The following is a 22,885-nucleotide window of genomic DNA, read 5'->3' as shown; positions in this document are numbered from 1 at the left end:
AAGAGAAATTCCCAAAATCAAACCATACATTGTATATGGATGAATTGAGAATAATGACACAAATAGTGAAGAAATGGGAACAATCCACAATGAAATTAAAGAAATAATAAGTGGAATAGGGATGGAAATGAAAATAAATCAGGAATGGTATTAAAGAACATTAATAAAATACCAGATGGAATGCAAAACATCACATTAATTGAAGGAGAGGACTTGTATAAATATTTAGGTGTATGGCAGTCCGATGAAATTAATGACACCTTCAATTGTAAAATCATCAAAGAAAAGATGATGATGAAAATGGAAGAGATAAATACTGATGAAAGTAGTAATAGAAGTTATATTACAAGAATTAATACTGAAGTAATACCAATCTGAAGATATTCAGCATCAGTAGTAAATTGGAAGGTAACTGACATAGATACAATGGATTTGGAGATAAGAAAATATTTAAGAAAGGCAAAATACATTGGTGTAACTCCAAAGACCGTCTATATGTCCCTATAAATGAAATGGGTGAAGGATTAATAAGCCTAAGGGACGAATATGTTATTGAATTAATCAGAACAGTAATGTACTATTGTACAAGAGAAAGCGAAATAGGAAATAACATATTAGATAGATGGTATTCCAAGAAAGGAATATGGAATAGAATTAAAAAAGCACTAAGTCATAAAATCCCAGAAACGAAAATAGAAGAAATAATAAATGAATTTATTGAAAATAAAAAAGAAAAAGAAGTAGTAGTAAAAATAAAGAAATTAATGACCGACCAATACATCAAAAAATGGAAATCAAACAAGTGGACATTTTAGAAGATGGTTCGAGTCAAAATTTGTAGATAAAACTACTACAATCAATGCATGGAAGTCCATCAATATAAAGAAAAATGCATTCCTTCAATTAACTAAAATGCAAGATGGAGTAATATTTAGTGGGTACAGGAAAAATAAAATATTAAAAAATGAAAGATTGAAGTACTGCCCACTTTGTAAATACAAGATAGCCACAGTAGAACACATTCTACTATCTTGTATTGGTCATAAAAAATCACAGATGGAGAAACATGACCATATTGGCATCATCATATGGGAGGGGTTAATAAGAAAATACACAGGAAATAAACAATACAAGAAACCCCCATATGAAACAGTGTTCCAATACAATGACATCACTATGATATTGAATAAACAAATAATGCCAAAAAGTGATGGACTATATCATAAAAGACCAGATATATATGTACTAGATAAAAAGAATAAAACTGGTCTAATATTTGATATGACTATTGTGGCAGATCATAATATTAATGGAGCCTATTGGAAGAAAAGAAATATGTACAAGGAATTGAAAAATAGGCTAATGAAAATAGAGAAATTAAAAGATGTCAAAATAATTCCAGTAGTAATTTCGATTAATGGGCTAGTAAATGCGGAAAGTATTAAATTAATCAAACAATTAAAAATCGAAATAGACATCACTAAAGAAATCAAAAACATTGTAATTAAAAACATGATGGACGTCATGGAGCACTGTTTCGATCACAACCAAACATATGTAGTTGAACTACAAGACGAAGACTCAGGGATGGTATTAGTCTCCGGTGAGGCAGGAACAATAGACACAAGTTCTATTAATACTTAATTAACTTCTTTATTTTATTTATTCTTTTTGTTCTTTTGATTTATATATTTATTTATTTTTATTTTTTCTGATTATAATTTCTATTATTATTAGATATTTAATTTCTTATTTTAATAATTTGATTATAATTGTATTATTTGTTTTTGTATTTGTTATCATTACTTATTTTCTTTTTCTTTTTATTTGATTGAACTAAGTTATAGGAAGATAAATAAAAATAAATTAATGAAATATCAATCAATTTAATTTTCTTTTTTTTCTTCTTCCATTGGAATATTTTCTTTCTTAGACTCTTCTTTTGGTTTTTCTTCTTCCATTTTCTTTGCTTCTTCTTTCTTTTTTTCTTCTTCTTTTTGTTTCTTTTTAATTTCTTCCCACTCTTTCTTACGTTGTGCCTCTTGTGCTTCCTGTAATTTCTTTTGTTCTTCATCAACCTCACTTAGTGAACCTAATACACTGAACATTTTAGCATATCTTTTTTTATCATTCTTTTCTTCTTCCATTCTCTTTCTTTTAATTCCATTCATTTCAGCTTTAACTTCTTTATTATTTGGATCAATAGAAAGAACTTTATTAAAGTCACTTTCAGCTTTTTCTATTTGTCCTTTTTCCAAATAAGCCTTTCCTCTTCTTAATAATGCCTTTAAATTTTCAGCATCTACAGCAAGAACTTTATCTGTATATTCAATAACTTGATCATATTCTTTAAAATGAAGATGCATTGCTGAGACATTTCCAAATAATATTGTTTGAATCTTTTTAGCTGCTTCTTTTTGATCTTCTGGAATTCTATAATCATTATCAAGATAATCTAGTGCTCTTAAATAACATCTTAATGCTCTCTTTTGTAACTTTCTTTTGACCATTTCATTTCCTTGTGCTTTCTTTTCTTCTGCATGTTTAACTATATTCTCTGGTGCAATTGTAAATGGTGTTGGAACAGGTTCCATTCCTTTAAGTGTAACTTTAAATGTAATCTCTTTATTTGGCTCAATGTTTCTTTCTTTATCTCCACAACTTCCAAATGCATCTTCTGCTTTAAGAGTAAATGTACACTTTTCATTAAGTTTCATTGATTCAACACCTTTTTCAAATCCTTCACAAATCACTGGTATATCTCCAACTTTAAATTTAAAATCTTTTTTCTCTTCAACAACTCTGTCACCATCTAACATTGTATAATCAACTGTACACAAACAGTCATCAGTTGGTTTCTCATATCCAGTTCCTTCTACTTCAACTGTCTTTGGAAATCTTTCTTCAACTTCTTCTTCCATTGCTTCTTCATCATGTCCTTCTTCACATCCACAATGTTCTTCACTACACCCACAATGTTCTTCTCCACATCCACAATGTTCTTCTTTACATTCACAATGTCCTTCTCCACATCCACAATGTTCTCCTTTACACTCACAGTGTTCTTCTTCACATTCACAATGTCCACACTCACACTTCTTTTCAGTTTCTGTATTCATTAAATGACTTTTCCTTCATCTTCATGTCTTTTATTTCAAAGTCTGACGTGGTGCATTTTCATTCTTTTTGTTTTACAACACAACGCCACGTTGATAGTTTATTTATGTTTTAAATAACAGAATTTAAAATTATGTTTTCAGATTTTCCTTTTAAAAAAAATTAGGGTTTTTTAAAAAGAAATAACAAAAATAATGAAAGACAACAAGTTTATTTGTTGCGAACTGTTAATATCAAGTGTTTGAACATTTATGAGTGACCCTTTTCTTGTACCATTCAAACAACGATTGGCAACTGAAAAACCTAAACCACAAAAAAGAGTTGAGCGTATTCAAACTGAATTCAAATACAATCATAGTAATGAAGATACTGATAAACAACGACTTTCTATGGCTCAAAAACATATTGAAGATATTAAAAAAGAACATGAACGATTAATGGTTGGAATTACTGATGAGGAGACAAAACCTAAAAGTGTATTAGAAACATTATTTAATGAATCAATTGATCAAAGTAAAAAACAGACATCAGTTTCAGATGATCTTCATTTAAGTTCTACAGTTATAACTAAAACAACAAGACATTTAAATAAAGCATGTACTGCTGTTAAAATAAATAAAAATGAACAAAATAAAGTGTATGTAGCATCATTAAATGGTAAAATCATGATTTATGATTTAATTAATAATCAATATTGTGGAGAACTCACTGTTCCTTGTATTGATAAAACAAAAATAAGACCTGAAATATTATCATTGGCAATTAGTCATGACAATAAATATATTGTAGCTACAACTAAAAATCATCATATACTTATTTATGATTCTTCTAATAATCAATTACTTGGAACACTTAAAGGTCACCAAGACATTGTTACTTCATGTGTTTTTAGAGATGGGACATATGAATTATATAGTTGTAGTTATGATAGAAGTGTTAAAGTATGGAACATTGAAAATATTAGTTTAATGGATACATTGTATGGACATCGTTCAAATATTAATTGTATTGACGCATTATCTAAAGAACGATGTGTAACTGGCTCATCTGATAAGTCTATAAGAATCTTTAAAGTATCAGAAGAGTCTCAATTAATTTATAATGCTTATAATGAAATTGAATGTGTAAGTTTATTAAATGAAACAACTTATATTGCTGGATCATTTGATGGAACATTGTCAGTTTACATAGTATCAAAGAAAACACCAAAATATATATTAGAAGCAGCACATAAACAAGTCACAGCATTATGTACCATTCAATACAGTGATGTTATTTTCAGTGGAGGTGTAGAAGGAATAGTAAAAATGTGGAAAATAAACATTCCTTCTTCATTTAAATCTTCAGAAACACTTTCATTAGAACTTTTGGGTGAGGTTAATGTTGGGGGATGTGTTAATTCTATTGACGTAACAAAAGACCACTCAGCCATAGTTTGTGCAATAGGAAAGAGGTACAGATTAGGTGATTGGAATAAAACAGAAAATGCTGTAAATGGAATATCCATTGTGAAATTACATTGATTGATTTTTGTTATTCTTGACAAAATTTCTATTTCTTAGTTTTTTCATTCTTTGAAAAAACACTAAAAATTCAAAAAAGTGAAAAAGAAGAACTTAAAAAGAACTTTATAAAAGGAGTAATAAAAGAGAATGGATATTGATAAGTGTATAGAACAAGTGAAAGGTGGTGATATTCTAAGTGAACATGATTTATTAGAACTATGTTTTACAGTAAAAGCAATTATGGCATTAGAATCGAATGTTCTTGAAATTAAAACACCGGTAACAGTATGTGGAGATATTCATGGTCAATTCTATGACTTATTACGACTTTTTGAAATTGGAGGAAATATTCCAGATGTACAATATTTGTTTATGGGTGATTATGTTGATAGAGGAATCTATTCAATAGAAACTATTACATTTTTATTATTACATAAAGTAAAATATCCAGATAGAATTCATTTGTTAAGAGGGAATCACGAAACAAGAATGATTACTCAAGACTATGGATTTTATGATGAGTGCATTCAAAAATATGGTAATCCTGCTGCTTGGACTATTTTCATGGATGTATTTGATTATTTTAATGTTGCGGCTGTTATTGATAATTCTATTTATTGTGTCCATGGAGGACTTTCACCAACACTAAGAACTATTGATCAAATTAGATATTGTATTGATCGTAATGAAGAGGTCCCACATGAAGGATCATTCTGTGATTTAATGTGGTCTGATCCTGAAGAGAATGAAAAAGGAATGAGAGTAAGTTCTAGAGGAGCTGGATATCTTTTTGGAAAGAAACCAGTTGATGAGTTTTGTCAAATTAACAATATACAGTTGATTGCTCGTGCACATCAATTAGTTATGGAAGGATATAAATATCAATTTGAAAATAAATTGGTCACTGTGTGGTCTGCACCAAATTATTGTTCACGTTGTGGTAATATTGCTTCTATTATGAAAGTAAATGAGAATTTAGAACGTAACTTTACATTATTTGATGCTGTTTCTGATGAAGAAAAACCAATTCCAAAGAGAGTTGTTGCTTCTATGTTTAATTGATCCGTACAAATTAATCAACTTCGTTAAAATAAAAATTTTTTTGTTAAATTTTTTTGGAAAATAAAATGTGATTCATTAAGGTTAAATCTTGTTATTTGGTTTGAAATGCAACGTTTTGAATTAAACTTAACTGAACAATTTGCCTATGTCGATCCTCATTTATTCTATTCCAACGAAGAACATACCATTTCATGTCAACTGATTTGGGTAACAAAAAAAGATGGAAAAGATAGTGTACTTATAAGGTATAACATTCAAAAGTACTCACAAGATATTCAAAATAAAATGGTTTGTTTATTGAGTCAAATGAAGAATTGGGAAAATTTCTACCAATGGTTTCTTCCAGTAAAAAGTGTTATTAGTGGGACTTTTAATGGGTCAAAGGAAATTTGGATTGTTTGTGAAAATTGTCAATCAATAAGTTGTGAAAAATATTTAAAAAATGTTCTAATAAAGGAAGAAGAAGAACGTAGTCATATAGCTTGTTTTATTAACATGTGTAATAATATCGAGCAGATGAAATTAAAAGTTAATCTTAAACTAAACGAGATTTTTGTTTGTTCAGAAGCAAATGATTTTAGACCAACTTTTAAAGTAACTCCTATTAGCTTTTTAAATGGTATTTTAAACGAAAGAAGATTACAAGAAAGTGTTATTGATATTATTAATTTATTTAAATCAACACAGTTTAGTGATATCATTAATTCTATTAAGATAAAAAAATTAATAGAAATAAAACAATTAAAAATTATTCAGCAAGCGTTACAAGAAAATCAATTTGATTCATTTGATTTAAGAAAATGCATTCCATTAATTATTGTTGGAAACGGAGCTTATGGGACCATTATAAAAGTAAGATACAATGGAAAGATTTATGCCTTAAAACAAACAGACTGTTCAAAGAAAGTTGAAATAGAAAAAGAGTTTATTGTATTAAAACAATGTAATAATCAACGAATCATCAAATGTTATGGAATTGCATCATCTTGGTATTCTATCTCTTCTCAACTTCAGCATCTCAAACAGAAAGCACAAAAATCACTATATTTATTACTTGATTATTATGAAAGTGGTAATTTTGATCAATATTTAAACAAAAGGAAACAATTAAAACAACGTCTTACAAATGAGGAAATGAATCATTTCATTAATGAAATGATTATTTCTATAAAGTATCTTCAAATTCAAAAAGAATTTATCCATGGTGACATCAAACCAGAAAATTTTATGGTAGATTGCTCTGTTACAAAACCAAGACTTATATTATCTGATTTTGGAAATTGTCGTTCATTTTCTAATGAATCAATTTTAATTAGAGGTAAGTCAAAAGACTTTAATTCAAGTCATAGATTACCACTTTCAATTAATCATGACATCTATCCATTAGGAGTTTGTTTCTATAGGATTCTTACAAATAAACTTCCATTTGGACAAACTGAAGATGAGGTAAAAGCTTCCTACTCAACAAATAAAATTCTTTCGTTCCCTAAATCTATTCTTTCAAATGAACAATTTCATTCAAAAATAGAGTTAGTTAAAAGGATGTTAGTATTTGAAGAAAAAGAACGGTTGACGTTTGAGAAATTATTTAATCATTCACTAATTACCTCTTTAATAGAATAATGCTGTTATTATTTTATTTTCTCTTTTTAAATTGAAAAAAGAGAAAAAAAGTAATGAGAAAAAAAAAAAAAGATAAATTGTATTAATAGTTTATTTATTTTTCATAAAAAGAAAGGTGAAAAGTTTGAGCCAGAAAATTCATTACTTTTTGGAAAGAAAGAAAGAAAAAATAAACAAAGAAATGGAATTTCTAATTATCACTTGAACTCCATGACTTTTTTTATCATTTTCATTTGTATTACTCCTTTTTTTGTTCATGGAGATTGTTGGTATGTTAGCAATGATAATGAAATTCGATGGGGAACATCTACTAATTGTGGAAAGTTTATTGGTTTTACACAATATTATGATAATAATATTGATTGGTTTCAATTTAATTCAGGGTGTTGTGGAGAAAATAAAACTTATTATAAAATTTATCCAGGAAGTAATGAGGCTGAAAAGGCTGTTGATTTTGTTTTAGGAACTGAAATCCAAACTGTATGGATGTATCCTTCTCAACCTGATAAACACTTTTCTATTTATTTAAGAAATATTAAAGAAGGGTTTGTTGGTATATTTAAACGAAGTTCTATTCCTGTGAGTGGGATTAATAATAACATTTATGTTTACAATACACCAGCAGTCATAATTGGAAATGGACATGAACGTTTTTATATCAGATATCAAAGTTATACTAATAGACCATATCTTAATCTTCAAGTAATACCAACAACAAATACTTTGAGAGAATTATATGTTAATAAAAGAAATATTCATAATGGATGTAGTTATGCTTTCAATACAAATGGTAATATAAATGTTTATGATGCACAAAGTGGTTGTACTTTTTATGAAGTTTGTTCAAAGCCCAATTTAAAAAGATATGTAATGTGTAAAAATACAACTCTTTCAATAAAAAATGATTGTAGGTGTTATATTCCAAGTACAACATCAACAGCATCAGTTATTAATTTTGGAATGGTTTTTCCTGATTGTTTACATAACAGTAGTTTATATGATTTAACTATTTTTGCAAATCAAACAATTATTAAACTTGATTCTACTAAAGGATATCAATGGAATTCATTTATATTTGAATCTAGAACACTTCCTTTAACAATAGAAAATAATCAACATATTAATTTAACTGGAACAACTACATTACCAAATAAAAGAATTGTTATTAGTAACGATGTTCATTTCAATGAATTAATTATTCCAACTGTAAATTTTGATATGACTCATGTATTTGGAGAATGGAGTGCAATTGATATAGATGTAAGTCAAATTATTACTGATTCAATTTTATTTATTGGATATTATAAATCAAATGGGATACCAGATACAATTCGAGTTGGGTGTAACAATGGAAATTTTACAAGGTATGTGAAAGTTACATCAACGATAGATTGTCAATGCACTTATTCTAATGACCAATATGATCTGAGTGACTGTGAAACAGTCAGTAAGGTTTACACAAATATACTTAATTTAATTTTAAACAATAATGTTTATGATAAAGAAAATGTTTATTGGAATTCATTTGTGATAAAATATTCAAATAGTCTTATTAAAGGTTCAATCACAAGTGAATCATGTTCTGTTGAACAATCCATAACAATACTTGGAATACTTCAATGCAATATTTTAACTATTTCAGGAAATTCTGTAATTAGTATTTCTGATGATGGAGAGTTAAGAGTTACTGAACTTATTGTTGATAAAGAGAGTACAGCCACAATATCATCACCAACAAATACCAATGTTTTAATTGAAATAATAAACATTTATGGATCATTATTATTTGATGACTCTACTACTGTTCTTTCTCAATCTCAAACTATTTTAAATCAAAATAGTCAACTTAAAACAATAAATTATGCTTCAATTAAAGAACTTCAAATATTAGGAACAAGTACATTAAAATCAGATAGTAATATTTTTATTTCAAGATTAATTCAAACAACCAGTAGGTTAAATGTAGATGTTAAACAAATTGAAGTAAACAAAGGAGACTTAATCTTTGGAAGTGTAAATGTAGTAAATCAAATTATTATTTCAAACTCTGTTTCTACAATTGATATTGACTCTATTGCCAATCCATTGAAAGATCCTAACTTAATGTTTATAAAAATAGATCATTCAACAACTCCATTAAATATTATTAAAATTCCTTCTATTCCAAATTCAATATCAATTAATTTTATTATAACTAAATATCGTAAGATTAATTTACATTCTTCTAATAATATAAATTTCATTTGTGATAAACAAGCTATTGTAATTGGAACAGGAAGTGATTTAATTTGTTCTGTAATTGGATTAACAAATAAGGTATGTATTCCTCAAATAGATAATTCTTATTTAGATGAAAATGGTTTGTATGATTACTCGTGTCCAGGTCATTTTAATTCAATAGTATCAACTTACCTTATTATTGATTCAGTAAATTCATATTCATTTGAGTCTGATGAAAGATATAATTTGATTACTCTTTTAAGACAATCTACTCTTCATGTTTCATACCATGAATTAGTAATAAAAGCTTCTAACTCTTTTACTATTGATGGTATTCTTAACTCTGTTCTTATTGAATCAATTGGAGATTCATCTTCAATTATTGTAAATTCTCTTTCTCCAGTACTTTTATTTGTTGACAATTCTTTAGGTATAACTATTTCAACAAATAATGCAGTTGTGTGTTCATATGGGTTATGCAAAACTGGGTTATTATCAAATATAAATTCTGAATGTAAAATATGTAGATATTTAACTAAAGAAGATGGGGAGTGTATTGCACCTATGACAACAATAGAACATTGTGAATTGTATCGTAAGAATGGATTATGTGATCGTTGTGAAGAAGGCTTTTTTTCTACTGGAAATTCTTGTAATGAATGTACATCAAATTGTAAGATTTGTAATTCTGAAAAATGTTTTTTATGTTTTGACAATTATATCGTAAGTGGAACAAAATGTATTGAAACAAGTAACTGTAAATATATGAATAATGGAGTATGTTTAGTTTGTCCTCCTGGTAAAACTCAAGAGCCTTCTATGGAAAAGTGTTCTGTTAATTGTCCTAATGGATGTGATACTTGTTCTTCTTCAGATGTATGTACCCATTGTAGTGTAAATAATAGTTATATAAAAAATAATGACCAATGTGAATTAAAACAATCAACAAATCAAATTACAAATAAACAGGTTATTGACTGTAAAGATGGGTTTTATCTCAAAGAGGGGTCTTGTATTTCTTGTGAAGATGATTGTTCCAAATGTTTGTATGATGATAAAACAGAAACTGTTGAATGTTTAGAATGTCCTGAAGGAAAAGTAATTGTAAATGGAAAGAGTTGTCAATCAATAGGGTCTATTGGTTGTAAAACAACTGTTGATAGTAAGTGTGTTGTTTGTACTGACTTTGATAAATATTTTGATGGGTCTAATTGTGTTTCATGTGGAAGTAATTGTAGTTTATGTACAATAAATGGAAAATGCTCGTTATGTGAAGATTCTACATATTTAAAATTAGATTCAAGTTTTGATGATGGGGTATGCCAATTAACACAAACAATAAATAATTGCAAGGAATATAATAAAGGAAGGTGTGTTATTTGCTCTGATGGTTATTTTTTAAATGAGAATGGGAGTTGTGATGCTTGTTATTATCCATGTAAAAAATGTGTTAAATCTGCTGATATATGTTATGAATGTAATGAAGGATTTAGTCTTCAAGAAAATTCATGTATTAGTGTTATTAAAAGTATTGAAAATTGTAAACAAACAATTCCACATTCTAATGACAAATGTTTACAATGTGAAGATGGGTATTATAGAGATGGAACGTTATGTCGAGCATGTATTGATAATTGTAAAAAATGTATTAAGAACAATGGATGCTCTGAATGTAGTAAAAATTTTTATAAAAATATTACTTATGGATGTTCTCCAATATCTGAATTAACTCATTGTAAAGAAATCACTAATAAAGGATGTACCCTTTGTGAATCTAGTTATTATTTAGAAAATTTAACATGTCATTTATGTTCTGAAGTGAATGAACATTGCAGTGAATGTAATCAAATTAACAAACGATGTAAAGGTTGTGAATATAATTATATTTTAACAAGTGAGGGTTATTGTATAAATTATAACCAAGTAAAAGGTTGTATAGAAGCATCTAATTCTGTTTGTCTTTCATGTACTTTTTGGTATACTCCAAGTAATGATGGTTTGTCTTGTGAAAAACATCCTGTTTGGTGGGTTGTATTAGTTATTGTGATATTATTAATTTTTATCATTGTAACTGTACTTATCTTAGTTATCTTTGGATTGTATAAAATATTATTGTATATTAATAAAAAGAATCTCCAAAATAAGGCAAGAAAGACATACACCCATTTTGAAATTAAACATTCAAATATTCATTGGATTGAATTAAATGGGAAATGTCCTATTTTAGTTAATAAAAAAGTACTAACATTTGATACAGAAACAACAGAAATTCCTGTGAATAAAGAGACTAGAGAATTACTATGTATAGCAAATAGATCAAAACACCCAATTCAAATATCACTTCTTGCAGAAGATAATTCAAATGAAAATTATTCAATAAGAACAAATCCACCTCAAGTCATTTTGAAAAAAAAGGAAGGGTGTGAACTTGAAGTTTTCGTAAATCCACATTGTTCTGTACATCTTATTGGTATTTTTAAAATACTTATTGATAATTTATCAACTGGTAAACGATATACAGAAACTGTTTCACTTGATTGTATGACTGAAGTTAGTTGTCGGCTAAATCCTAATGACATAGTTGAAGAACGGTTAATAGGCGAAGGGTCATTTGGAGTTGTTTTTCTTGGAAACTTTAAAGGAAACAAAGTAGCAATTAAAAAATTAAAAAAATTACAAGTATTAGAAAATATGATTAGTGAATTTAAAGATGAAGTATCAATGTTAGAAAAATTTAGAAATGAATATATTGTCCATTTTTATGGTGCTGTAATGATTCCAAATAAATTATGTCTTGTAACTGAATTTGCAGAATATGGTTCATTATCTGATTTAATTGAAAAAAGAATGAAAGGCAATCCACTTGATGAGAAATTGAAAATTAAATTCTGTTTAGACGCTGCTAAAGGAATTCAATATCTTCATTCAAATGGAATATTACATCGTGATATTAAACCTGATAACATTTTAGCTATTTCTTTAGAAAAAAATGTTGAAATTAATGGTAAGTTGACTGATTTTGGTAGTTCTAGAAATATTAACATGTTAATGACAAATATGACATTCACAAAAGGAATTGGAACACCTGTCTATATGGCACCAGAAATATTAAAAAAAGATAAATATAAAATGCCTGCAGATGTATACTCATTTGCTGTTACTATGCTTCATATACTTATGTGGGATGCTCCTTATCAAGGTTCCCTCTTTAAATACCCATGGTCAATAGCTAATTTTGTTGCTGATGGAAATAGGTTAGATTGTCCAGAAAAAGTTAATCCAGGATGTTTTGAATTAATTGAACAGGCATGGGCACAAAATCCTAAAGAACGTTTGAGCATTAACGAAATAGTTATTAAATTACAACAACTTTACGATATTACTCAAATTAATTAAGTATTATATTGTTATATATGTCATTTTTTATTTAACACGTGAGTAGACGCGTGATGCTAACGTGTAGTTCAGCTGTTGATGAGTATGAAGTGAACTTAATAATGATAGATCATACGACAAAAACATAGGTACTTATAAGACAAAAAGAAATGAAAATATGAATGGTAGTGTTTGATAGTAAAGAAACAAAAATGATGGTTAAATAGAATTATTAATTATAACAATAATAATCTTAAAATTTTTTTTAAATCTTAAAAATCACAGGAAAATGGATCCAAATCATCAACAACAGGAGGTAACATCTGGTTCCCCTGAAGATTCTGTTTATTCTGGTTATTCTTCTCCAAATCCTATAAGACAAGAAAATTCTTTTTCTACAGGAACATCTCAATACCCTACATATCCATCTTTTTCACCTTATATTCCTCAGGTGGTTCAATTTACTCCAACATCACAACAACCCCAATTTCCAAATACTTCTCAGTCTCAATTTAGTGATCAAGCTTATACCCCTTTACATCGTAGAAAGAGAAAATTTCAAAACATTACATATGAAAAACTCCTCTCAGAAGAGGATTTAGCTTCAATGACTGTTGAAGAATTTGAAGATTATGTTAATGAACTTAAAGATCGAAGAACCATAACTAAAACTGAAAAAGCTACATTAAATAAAATTAAAAGAAAATTAAAAAATAAAGAAAGTGCTCGTAAAAGTAGACAGAAAAGTAAAGAAGCTTTTGTTACTCTTCAACAGCAATTAAGTGAATTAAAAAAACAATATGATGATGTTCTAAGAATTAATTGTCAATTAATTGAAATTGCTGATGGGTGTGAAAGGTGTAGGCAAAGAATAAGACAAGTCCAACAACCACCATTAGAACCAGGACAAACTAATGCACAACCACCTCATCAACAATGTCAACCAATGTTTCCACACGCTTAGTTTTAAATCAAATTTATAAGTGATTTTTTTTTGTATAAACTTCTTTAGTTTTAAGATAACATTTTTAGTTGAAGTTTTATTTGAAAGTTTTTTTTGATAATAATGAAAACCAATTTAATTATTAATTATTTATGGAAAGATTGGATTTGTTGTTTAAAATAATCAACAAATGTATTCTTATCGCCGTCAAATGAACAAAGAATATAATAGACATCTTTTATTGTCATTCCTTTGGTTTTACAAATTTCCATATAATCATTTAATTCGTTATATCGAGCAAAGTTCATCCAATGTATTGAAGCTTCAAATCCTAAAGTTGAAAGAACCATATATTGTTGTGCCATTTTTAATAATGGGTCATTACCAAATGAACCACAACCCCATTGGCCTGTAGCAATTTTATTACCAGCGTATTGAAATCCAACCATACACTTATTTAAGTCTCTATCAATATTTTCTTTTCCAAAACATGTATTAATTACTGAGTCAATAGCTAGAATTGTATTTTGTTGTTTTAATGTTTGTTTTTTACAAAAACCTATCCATTTAAATGTTTGTTGATATCCTTCACTCAAACTAATATGAAGTGTATTTTTTATGAGTACTGCTTCATTATCTAATAAAACTTCAAATAATATCAAAGAAATAAAACATTCAGGTCTAACACTAAAAAGTAATTCTTCTTGAGTTACACTCGGCACTATTTTATGGATTTGTAGATATTTATTAGCAAAATCAACATGGACATTCATTTCTGACATTTCTAAACCTCCACTGACAAAAGGATATGTTTTAATTGGAGTTTCATTGTGTTCCCAATCATATGATGTTTTTTGAATAACCCGTTCATACGTAACAATTTCTTGAAGTGTTTTTTCGTCTATTTCAATCATCACATGGAAATAGGCAAAAATACAAATAAGTCTTTCAATAGAAACACGACTGTTTGTGGAAATGTACACTAAAGAAATATTTCCAATACGTTCTACTTTATCTTCCCATTGAACATTAAAGAAAGAACAAGCTAATATCCCAAATACTTCCCACCTTTTTATTTGAACTGTTGAAGGTATTCCAGATTCTGAAATTGGAATATAAATAGTTGATTGGTTCTTTTCTAATGTCCCATCATTGTTAGTGATTAATTTATTCATTACATTTTTTAATCCAGCAATAAACCATTGAAAGTATTCTTCAAAAGATCTTTTTGTAAGACCCAATGAATGTACTTTGTTATAGAAAGATTTCAGAGCAATCCCATATCCAGTACCAACTCCTTTGTTTATCTCTTTGTTTGTTCTTTCTTTCTCTTGGCTGATAAAAAATTCTACAACGTCTTGGCATGTTTTAAATTCTTTGTTAATGGCTGTTCTTATTTTTTCTACTGAAAGAGTAGATGTTCTTGGTTTTTTATTTTCCATTTGAAGATTTTATAGTTTTTATGAGGAATAATAAAAATATTTTCCAACTGATAAATAAATTAATATTTTGAACATGAAATTATTAATAATTTCAATGGAAAAATAAGAAAAAAAGAAAGAATGAAAAAAAAAAGGAATAACAGGAATGAATAAGAAAAAATATAAGAAATAATTATTTCATGTGATGTGAAGATTGATAAATAAATAAAGGAATGATTATTTCATAAATAAATAAGTTATCAGCTGAACTGTTTATTTGATGAGAGGTGATTTAATTAAAGAATGAAAGTCAAATAATAAAGATAATTAAGAGTATTTCAAAGAGAACAAAACATATAAGAAGAAGTGAGTATTGAAACAAGTGTAATATCAAAATATAGAATACAACACAAGGAGATAAAAGAAACAACGAAAGAATAAGAAGAAAAAACATAATAATGAAAGTACTAAATCTAAATTATAAATAACATCTCAATAATAAACAAAGAAATAAGAAATAATCAAAATAAATGAATAATGATAAAACAATCATAAAATAGAACTCACCAATCAAAACTCAAAGTGAAATCAATTAATTGTGATGAAATAAAATGAATAAAAATGATGAAACATAAATTTAGTCATACAAATAAGAAACAAATAAATAACTTAGTTCAATCAAATAAAAAGAAAAAGAAAATAAGTAATGATAACAAATACAAAAACAAATAATACAATTATAATCAAATTATTAAAATAAGAAATTAAATATCTAATAATAATAGAAATTATAATCAGAAAAAATAAAAATAAATAAATCTATAAATCAAAAGAACAAAAAGAATAAATAAAAATTAATTCATTATATTCTAAATAAATAAAATCAATCAAATAAAAATTTATTATTTCAATTTAATTTCTTCTATTTCTCTTTTATTTAAATCTTTTTTTTTTCTTTTTTTTTTCTTTTTTTTTTCTTTTTTTTTTTTAATACCAACACAAAATACAAACTATTTAAAACACAATTTTCAATTAAAATAAAAAATATTGAAAAATTTAATCATTCATTTCTCAATTTAATCATTTTATAACTATTTCTTAATTGATTTCCTTACTTTATACAATATTAAATTTTCACATAAAATAATTAAAAAAATAAATCTTTTTTGTTCTTTTATACTACTTAAATAACCTCTATTTTTTATCTATTTCTATTCATTATATTCTCGTATATTTCACTTATTCTATAACAAAACAGATTTGAGAGATTTCGTACTTTTGTCTTTTTATGTTGATTCCAAAGTTAAAAAAACAAATAAAGAAGATGAATTAGGCTTCTCCATAATCAGAATTTTCAACACCATCATCAGGATTAACAATAAGTCCCATTTTAGTAAGTGCTTCAATCAAACCGCTAAGTGTTTGAGCAGTAATTTTTTTATTATCAATAGTGATTTGGTATCTAGCTTGCACGAATGCATAAGAAAGTCTTTCAATTCTATGATGTTTTGGTGAACCATTGACATTTCTTGTGAGAGTGAAGGGATTTTTTTTAGCATCTGTAAATGACATTCTAATAAGATATGTTCCATCAACTTTTCCAGAAAGTTTACCTTCAGCAACTTTTTTGTCAATAAGTCCACTAAAATAAGAAGCAGAAACAATGTCTCTCATTTCATCAATAATTTTTGGATCATTGAAGAATTCACCAAACCAACAAACAACAGTATCAAAATCAACTGCAGTAACAATTCCATTTGCAGGGAAGAGAGGTGCCAAGTCTTCTTTAATTTCATTCTTGACGTTCTCATCACAATCACTTAAAACAGTTTCATCTAAAGCAAACATAACGTCATCATATGATACTTCAAACAATGGAACGTCTCCATCAGAAAATCTATCTGACCAAAATTCAATAGCATCTACTGAAGTCATAGTTGATTCAACAACTATTTGATCAAAAGCAGCAAGAACACTTTCCATTAATGGTCTATTTTTTGGTTCATAATTGAGACACCTGCCAAGAATAACTTTATGAGTTTGACTGAATGACTGAGGAATAGTAACTTTGACTTTCTTTTGAATAGCAGTAAAAATAGATTTATCATCTGCTGTATCATAGTCTCCATAAAAAGAATTATTTTCAACCATAAATTCTATTGTAATAAGAGCAAATGAATAAACATCTGAAGCAGCATTTGGAAAAGTTCCATTTAACCAAACCTCAGGTGCTTGATAAGCATTATTACCTTTTTGAGAACATACATAATAACCATTTACTTTAACTGGTGTTCTTAAATTAGAATAGAAATAATCAGAGATTTTGACTTTACCTGAATCATCAAAAAGAATATTTGTTAATTTTAAGTTTCCATGAGGAATTTTTGCAAGAGAGTGAATAAAAGCAAGTCCAACTGCTATATCTCTGAGAATTTTAAATTTATTTAATCTACTAATTTTTTGAAGTGCTTTTGGACATTTAGTTGGTTCATAAAGGACATTATATAAATTACATCTCATAGACTCCATGATAACACCAGTTATTCCTTTTTCTGCTATTATGCCCATAATCAAAAGAACATTTGGATGGAATATTTTTTTTAAAGTTTCTGTTTCTTCTTTAAAAGACTTTTGACTTGAGTCAGCTTTTGAGAAAAACTTAACAACTGCTTTAGTCTTTTTAAATAAACATCGATAGACATCACCATGTGGTCCATTTTTAGAAATGAGATCTCCTTTTTGAATGTCTGCTGAAGAGACAAGAATATCTCCTACTTCTTTTGGTTGTTTGTTACTTCCTAATAACCGTTTAAACATTTTATTTGAATGATTTTAGAGATTTTATCCTTTTTTTTTATATCAAGATTTCATAGTTCTTACTACAAAAAGAATCCTTTATTATCCGTATTTTTTCGGGTTTTTATATCTATCTAAATTTATTCTTCTTTTGAATTTACAAAACAATAATTTAAATGATATTGTTTTGTAAATATCAAAAAAATATGGTTATTTATTTCGTTATATATAACAAAAGAAAGATTGAGTTATTTAAAAATAAAAAATAAAAAAGGAAAGAAACTTTTAAGCCTTATTTTAATGGATATAATACCCAATAGTTTGATTTTGTCTTGTTTAAAATTGATTTTATTAAGTGTTTATTAACCATTAGCCATTTGTCCTATTTCTTCGATATTAAAAATACCGAATACAGATAATTCAATTACAACTCCGGTTTTATTAGATACTAGTCATGATAGTCAATTCAAAAATACATTAGCAGAAGTTTTACGTGCAGCTACATCACAAACACAACTTCAAAATCTTTTTCTTATGAAAGAAGTAAAACTATTTATTGACAACATTTATAATGTAGAATTTATTCAGAACTTAAGTGACTTATATTCAGAATCTGGATTTACAACATTGCCATTTGATAGTAGTTTTTTTATTGGTTTGTTAGACTTAGGAGGAAAAGAATTATTAAAGAGGTTAGTATTAAATTGTTTTTATCATTTTAACTCATTATTCTCTTCTTTTCATAAGGAAATTATCCGATCACTTCCTTTAATTATTTCTAAAGGATATTTTGATTTCCTTATTGACATTACTATTATGCAACCTGAAAAAATGATTGATTCTGCTATTAATCAAATAATTACTACTTCAGACAAATTTGGACAAGACCAATCTACTAAGATTGCTCATGTCTTGTCTAAAGTTAATTATCCACCAGGAGTTTGTTCCTACTTTAAAAAATCTGATCCTTTTCTATTATCTAGTATTAATATTATTATTCAATTATTACAAATTAGACAACACCAAACAATGTCTTTTGTTAAAATATTCCTTCGTCAATTTTTAAATAAAGCATCACAATCACCTGAAATCTTTCAATCACCTCCTCATCAAAACTTTTTTATTAAAGTCATTAATAGCCAATACCACTTTAAGGCTTTTTGTTTTTTACATTCACTAATACAACAACAACCTTTATTAAGAAAAACTTCTCCTTTTGACGAGTTTTTTAAAATGATTTTTTTACAATATCCACCTAGAATTGTACAGTCATTAAAAAGACATTTTGCTGATATATGTAAAGAGCCATTAGAAGAAGGAGTTTCTTTTATTGATTTAAACGCTTCTTCTAAACCAACAATTCGATGTTTTAAATGTTTAGAATGTTTTACATCAATTTCTTCTGTTATTCAGCATTGGAAATTATGTCAAAACCCAACATTTGATGGGATTAGAATACAGCCAACAAATGTTTTTGAAGATAAATGGAATATAGTTAAAAGCATATTCTTTAATTCTAAAGTTGTTAAAGATTTATTTGTAAAAGAACAAAATTCTACTAATGAATTAGAACTTATGAATAAATGGGTTTCGTTATGTGATTTACAGAAAGTATTATTAAAGAAAAAACTTATTAAAAGTGATTGGGAGAAGTCAGATGTTTGTACATTCCATAGAGAACATATGACAATGCCATGTGATGATTTTAATATATTTGAACGATTGAATGAAAAAGAAAAACGTAGTACTTATATAAAAGATGTGTATACTGATGCTGATGATGAAGGTAATAGTATTGAAGAAATATCTGTTGATGATATTCCAGAATTTTTACAAGGATTTGTTATGAAAAAAAGAAGAGGTGATGATCTTGAGATGTTTGTAACAAATGAGATTGAAGAAGACCAACAAGCAATTGAAGATGCTATAACACGTGAAGAGGATGAAGTTAATTATCAACTACAAATGACTAGAGATAAAGAAATACGTGTTGACACACAATCAAGCCAGAATACAAATAAGAGTCAATGTAATGAAAGGTCTATGGAAATTGAGAATATTGAAATAGGAGACGATACAACAAATGACAACCAGTCGTCAATGGATCCTATTTCAGCACATACAAAAAAGGCCACATTTACAATGAGTGAAATATCAGTAGATGACGTTCCATCTGAGTCTAATAGATAAAATAATTTATTAAAAGAATAGAGTGATTAAAAAATAATAAAGGAAATTAAATTAAATATAATATTATTTAAATTACCAAAATTAAATAACACAAAAAATTAAAGAAGAAAAGATAATGAATTTAAAATATAAATTTTTGAGGAATTTTCATTTTTGAATAACATTTAGAACAGAATGTATGATTTTGATATATAACAAAATCCTTAAAAATATGTTCATTACATAAATAACAAACAGAATGTTTATTAATCATGATATACCTAGTCGGTTCTTTTATACTATCTGCTACAATTGTTGAGTACTGAAATTGAAGAGAGAGGTAAGTATTTGCTAATTCTCTAATACGTTTTAAAATTAAAGGAAGATAAATTCGTTTATCTATTTTATATTCTATACATTGTTCTAATACATGATTTATATCTAAATGTTCAATTAATGTTTCTATTACAATTGGTAATATTTCTAAATTTTTTGAAATGGAATAATCAAATAAAACTTTTGAATGTATTGGATGTTTTTGACAATAATGTAGTACTGTTGAAATACCTCCCATTTTCATTAGTTCATCAATTAAATCGGCGACTTGATTCATTCTTTCATAAACAACTATTAATTCTTTTTGCATATGATATTTTTGAAGAGAGTTAATTATTGTTTTCATTTCAACTGCTTTTGAATTTTGAAGAATAAATTGAAGTGTTTGACTCATTTCATCTTGAAACTCTTTACGATAATTTAAATTATTAATTACTTCTATTGATCCATTAATAAAAATTGAAAGACATTCTTTACATTCTCCAATAAATTTATTAGATAAACCTATTTTAATAATATGTAATTTTGCATGTAATAAATTAATATAATCAAGTAATTGTTGATGGTTTTTTTCATTTAATTTTTTTAAAAAGATTTGAGTGAACTGTTCTTTAATTAATCGTTCTTCAAAAGACTTACATCTTTCTAAAAGAATATGTGGAAATTCTCCTTTAAAATAAAGACATTCATTAAACACTTCAGGAATTAACCAATTTAATACAATTTTCAATAATCTTAATTGAACTCTGTTACTACAATCTAACAACTGAATAATATTTAATACATCTTCAATTCCATATTCAAATACTCTTTGATCGTTTCCCATTGCTAATTTATTCCATATTCTAAGTGCAGAAGTATAATCTTTTTTCATTACATTTAATTTTGAAAGAACTCTTATATCATTTCCATTTTTTACAAATTTAAGAACATTGTCTACATCAATAAACCATCCTCTTCTTTCATCCCTTTCTATTTCTTCAACAACATCACTTCTTTCTGCAACGACCATTGCTTTAATCCTTTGAGTTTCTAATTCTTTATCATATTTTGTAATCTTCTGAACTCTTTGAAGAAATTCACTTAATTGATTATAAACTAATTTACGTTCTTTGACTCTTTTAGATTCTTCTATTTTATTTTCTATTAATTTCCAATCTACAGGAGAATATTGTTTAAATTTATCATTTGGTTCTATTAAATTATCAAATATAGAAATAACTGTTCTAACGTCCCAACTTACTTTTGACTCTGTTTTAATAATTGAACATTTCATAAATTGTTCAAATGCTTCATTATATTTATAGTTTTCTAGTAATACTCCTCCATAAACAACTCTTACTAATAATAAATCTTCATCACTTAATACTGGTAATGCTGTTTGCATTTCATTAGTATAACTATCTAATAATTGACTAATAACATTATATTGTTCTGCTTTAATATATTCATTAATAAATTGAATTAAGTCTATTGCTTTTAATAATTGAATTGGTCCATTTGTTTGTTTTAAACAAACAACAACATCTCTTTCATTTTGATTAACAATACTACTTTTAATACGAATAGTATCATCTAATTGTCCAGTAAAGAAATTATAAATTCTAATACAATCAGGATAGAAACATAATACAAATGGAAATATAACAGTAATATTAAATAATGAACTTAGCATAGTGGGAAATACTTCTTTTACTTTTTCAACAGGTGTTCCTTTTTTTTCTATAATTTGTAATGACTCTGCATTTCCAATTAATATATATTCTCCAACAGCACGAACAAATGGTCTCATTTTACCTTCTCCTCTTCTTACTCTTAATACACCAACTTTTCTATCAGATAATCGTACAAACTTTATAAGGTCTCCTTGAATATAATACAACCTATCACCAACCCATTCAATCGTTTGAGGAATCATATCAAAAACAATTCCATTCATTTTTCTTTCAAACCCATTTTCTATTGAATACTCAATAAATGTTAATGTCCTTTGCGTTGAATATATTCCAAATTTATCAACTCTACTTTTAATTACACTTTTATCTTTTAAAATAACTGCACAATCACTTCCAATAATATCAATCCCATTTACTTTTAATTTTTCTAGTGTTGTTGTTAATGCTCCAATTCTTAGTGTTGTTACAAACAATAATAATCCATTCCTTGGAAATGCTTGAATACAAGTAATAGGTTGTTTAGAAACTTTAACACCTTTCATTATCATATATTTATTTTCAATATATTCTGCTTTATATATTGTTCCATCTTCCCCTCCAATAAATAATTGATTATCAATAAAGCAAATTGATCGAATTTGT

General features: G+C 26.8%; 9 protein-coding genes across 9 annotated transcripts in view, besides 24 other annotated features; 5 read left to right on the top strand and 4 right to left on the bottom strand.

Annotated features, from left to right (window-relative positions):
- Positions 1-1,655: part of a repeat region that runs on past the window's edge.
- A 6-nt stretch (positions 1,656-1,661) lies between these two features.
- Positions 1,662-1,829: a microsatellite.
- A 22-nt stretch (positions 1,830-1,851) lies between these two features.
- Positions 1,852-1,903: a sequence feature (AT_rich).
- Positions 1,887-3,119, bottom strand: EDI_160070 (FK506-binding protein, putative; the record flags this gene model as incomplete). The annotated part of the gene is made up of 1 exon (XM_001739125.1): positions 1,887-3,119. The coding sequence occupies one exon, from the start codon at positions 3,117-3,119 to the stop codon at positions 1,887-1,889; it is 1,233 nt and encodes a 410-aa protein (XP_001739177.1).
- Positions 1,935-2,008: a microsatellite.
- Positions 3,120-3,368: 249 nt separating the features above from the next.
- Positions 3,369-4,640, top strand: EDI_160060 (U3 small nucleolar RNA-interacting protein, putative; the record flags this gene model as incomplete). Its single annotated transcript, XM_001739124.1, has 1 exon — positions 3,369-4,640. The coding sequence occupies one exon, from the start codon at positions 3,369-3,371 to the stop codon at positions 4,638-4,640; it is 1,272 nt and encodes a 423-aa protein (XP_001739176.1).
- A 129-nt stretch (positions 4,641-4,769) lies between these two features.
- EDI_160050 (serine/threonine protein phosphatase ppe1, putative) lies at positions 4,770-5,684 on the top strand (the record flags this gene model as incomplete). The annotated part of the gene is made up of 1 exon (XM_001739123.1): positions 4,770-5,684. The coding sequence occupies one exon, from the start codon at positions 4,770-4,772 to the stop codon at positions 5,682-5,684; it is 915 nt and encodes a 304-aa protein (XP_001739175.1).
- A 23-nt stretch (positions 5,685-5,707) lies between these two features.
- Positions 5,708-5,739: a sequence feature (AT_rich).
- Positions 5,740-5,789: 50 nt separating this feature from the next.
- Positions 5,790-12,923, top strand: EDI_160040 (protein serine/threonine kinase, putative; the record flags this gene model as incomplete). The annotated part of the gene is made up of 2 exons (XM_001739122.1): positions 5,790-7,258; positions 7,397-12,923. 2 exons carry the CDS (start codon positions 5,790-5,792, stop codon positions 12,921-12,923), a joined length of 6,996 nt encoding a protein of 2,331 aa, XP_001739174.1.
- Positions 6,343-6,363: a sequence feature (AT_rich).
- Positions 6,384-6,437: a sequence feature (AT_rich).
- Positions 7,342-7,384: a microsatellite.
- Positions 11,204-11,226: a sequence feature (AT_rich).
- Positions 11,628-11,656: a sequence feature (AT_rich).
- Positions 12,182-12,203: a sequence feature (AT_rich).
- Positions 12,631-12,658: a sequence feature (AT_rich).
- A 198-nt stretch (positions 12,924-13,121) lies between the features above and the next one.
- Positions 13,122-13,182: a sequence feature (AT_rich).
- A 9-nt stretch (positions 13,183-13,191) lies between these two features.
- EDI_160030 (uncharacterized protein) lies at positions 13,192-13,866 on the top strand (the record flags this gene model as incomplete). The annotated part of the gene is made up of 1 exon (XM_001739121.1): positions 13,192-13,866. The coding sequence occupies one exon, from the start codon at positions 13,192-13,194 to the stop codon at positions 13,864-13,866; it is 675 nt and encodes a 224-aa protein (XP_001739173.1).
- Positions 13,587-13,620: a sequence feature (AT_rich).
- Positions 13,867-13,977: 111 nt separating the features above from the next.
- Positions 13,978-13,999: a sequence feature (AT_rich).
- Positions 13,992-15,287, bottom strand: EDI_160020 (poly(ADP-ribose) glycohydrolase, putative; the record flags this gene model as incomplete). Its single annotated transcript, XM_001739120.1, has 1 exon — positions 13,992-15,287. One exon carries the CDS (start codon positions 15,285-15,287, stop codon positions 13,992-13,994), a length of 1,296 nt encoding a protein of 431 aa, XP_001739172.1.
- Positions 15,288-15,337: 50 nt separating this feature from the next.
- Positions 15,338-15,379: a sequence feature (AT_rich).
- A 12-nt stretch (positions 15,380-15,391) lies between these two features.
- Positions 15,392-15,424: a microsatellite.
- A 228-nt stretch (positions 15,425-15,652) lies between these two features.
- Positions 15,653-15,812: a microsatellite.
- Positions 15,813-15,946: 134 nt separating this feature from the next.
- Positions 15,947-16,120: a microsatellite.
- A 7-nt stretch (positions 16,121-16,127) lies between these two features.
- Positions 16,128-16,185: a sequence feature (AT_rich).
- Positions 16,186-16,210: 25 nt separating this feature from the next.
- Positions 16,211-16,255: a microsatellite.
- A 41-nt stretch (positions 16,256-16,296) lies between these two features.
- Positions 16,297-16,427: a sequence feature (AT_rich).
- A 168-nt stretch (positions 16,428-16,595) lies between these two features.
- Positions 16,596-18,083, bottom strand: EDI_160010 (tyrosine protein kinase, putative; the record flags this gene model as incomplete). The annotated part of the gene is made up of 1 exon (XM_001739119.1): positions 16,596-18,083. The coding sequence occupies one exon, from the start codon at positions 18,081-18,083 to the stop codon at positions 16,596-16,598; it is 1,488 nt and encodes a 495-aa protein (XP_001739171.1).
- Positions 18,084-18,310: 227 nt separating this feature from the next.
- Positions 18,311-18,335: a sequence feature (AT_rich).
- Positions 18,336-18,362: 27 nt separating this feature from the next.
- EDI_160000 (uncharacterized protein) lies at positions 18,363-20,252 on the top strand (the record flags this gene model as incomplete). Its single annotated transcript, XM_001739118.1, has 2 exons — positions 18,363-18,381; positions 18,436-20,252. The coding sequence occupies 2 exons, from the start codon at positions 18,363-18,365 to the stop codon at positions 20,250-20,252; spliced, it is 1,836 nt and encodes a 611-aa protein (XP_001739170.1).
- Positions 20,249-20,390: a sequence feature (AT_rich).
- Positions 20,374-22,885, bottom strand: part of EDI_159890 (uncharacterized protein) — a gene marked incomplete at both ends in the record, with an annotated part of 2,652 nt that continues 140 nt past the window's right edge. The window contains one exon of the mRNA XM_001733417.1: positions 20,374-22,885. This exon is cut by the window's right edge and continues 140 nt beyond it. Within this exon, the coding sequence (XP_001733469.1) occupies positions 20,374-22,885 (2,512 nt within the window).

This window comes from Entamoeba dispar, genomic scaffold (assembly GCF_000209125.1).
Source record: "Entamoeba dispar SAW760 scf_1105229461987 genomic scaffold, whole genome shotgun sequence".
Taxonomy (NCBI): Eukaryota; Evosea; order Mastigamoebida; family Endamoebidae; genus Entamoeba; species Entamoeba dispar.
The sequence above is the reverse complement of the archived record's forward strand: the minus strand, read 5'-3'. Positions and strand labels throughout refer to the sequence as shown.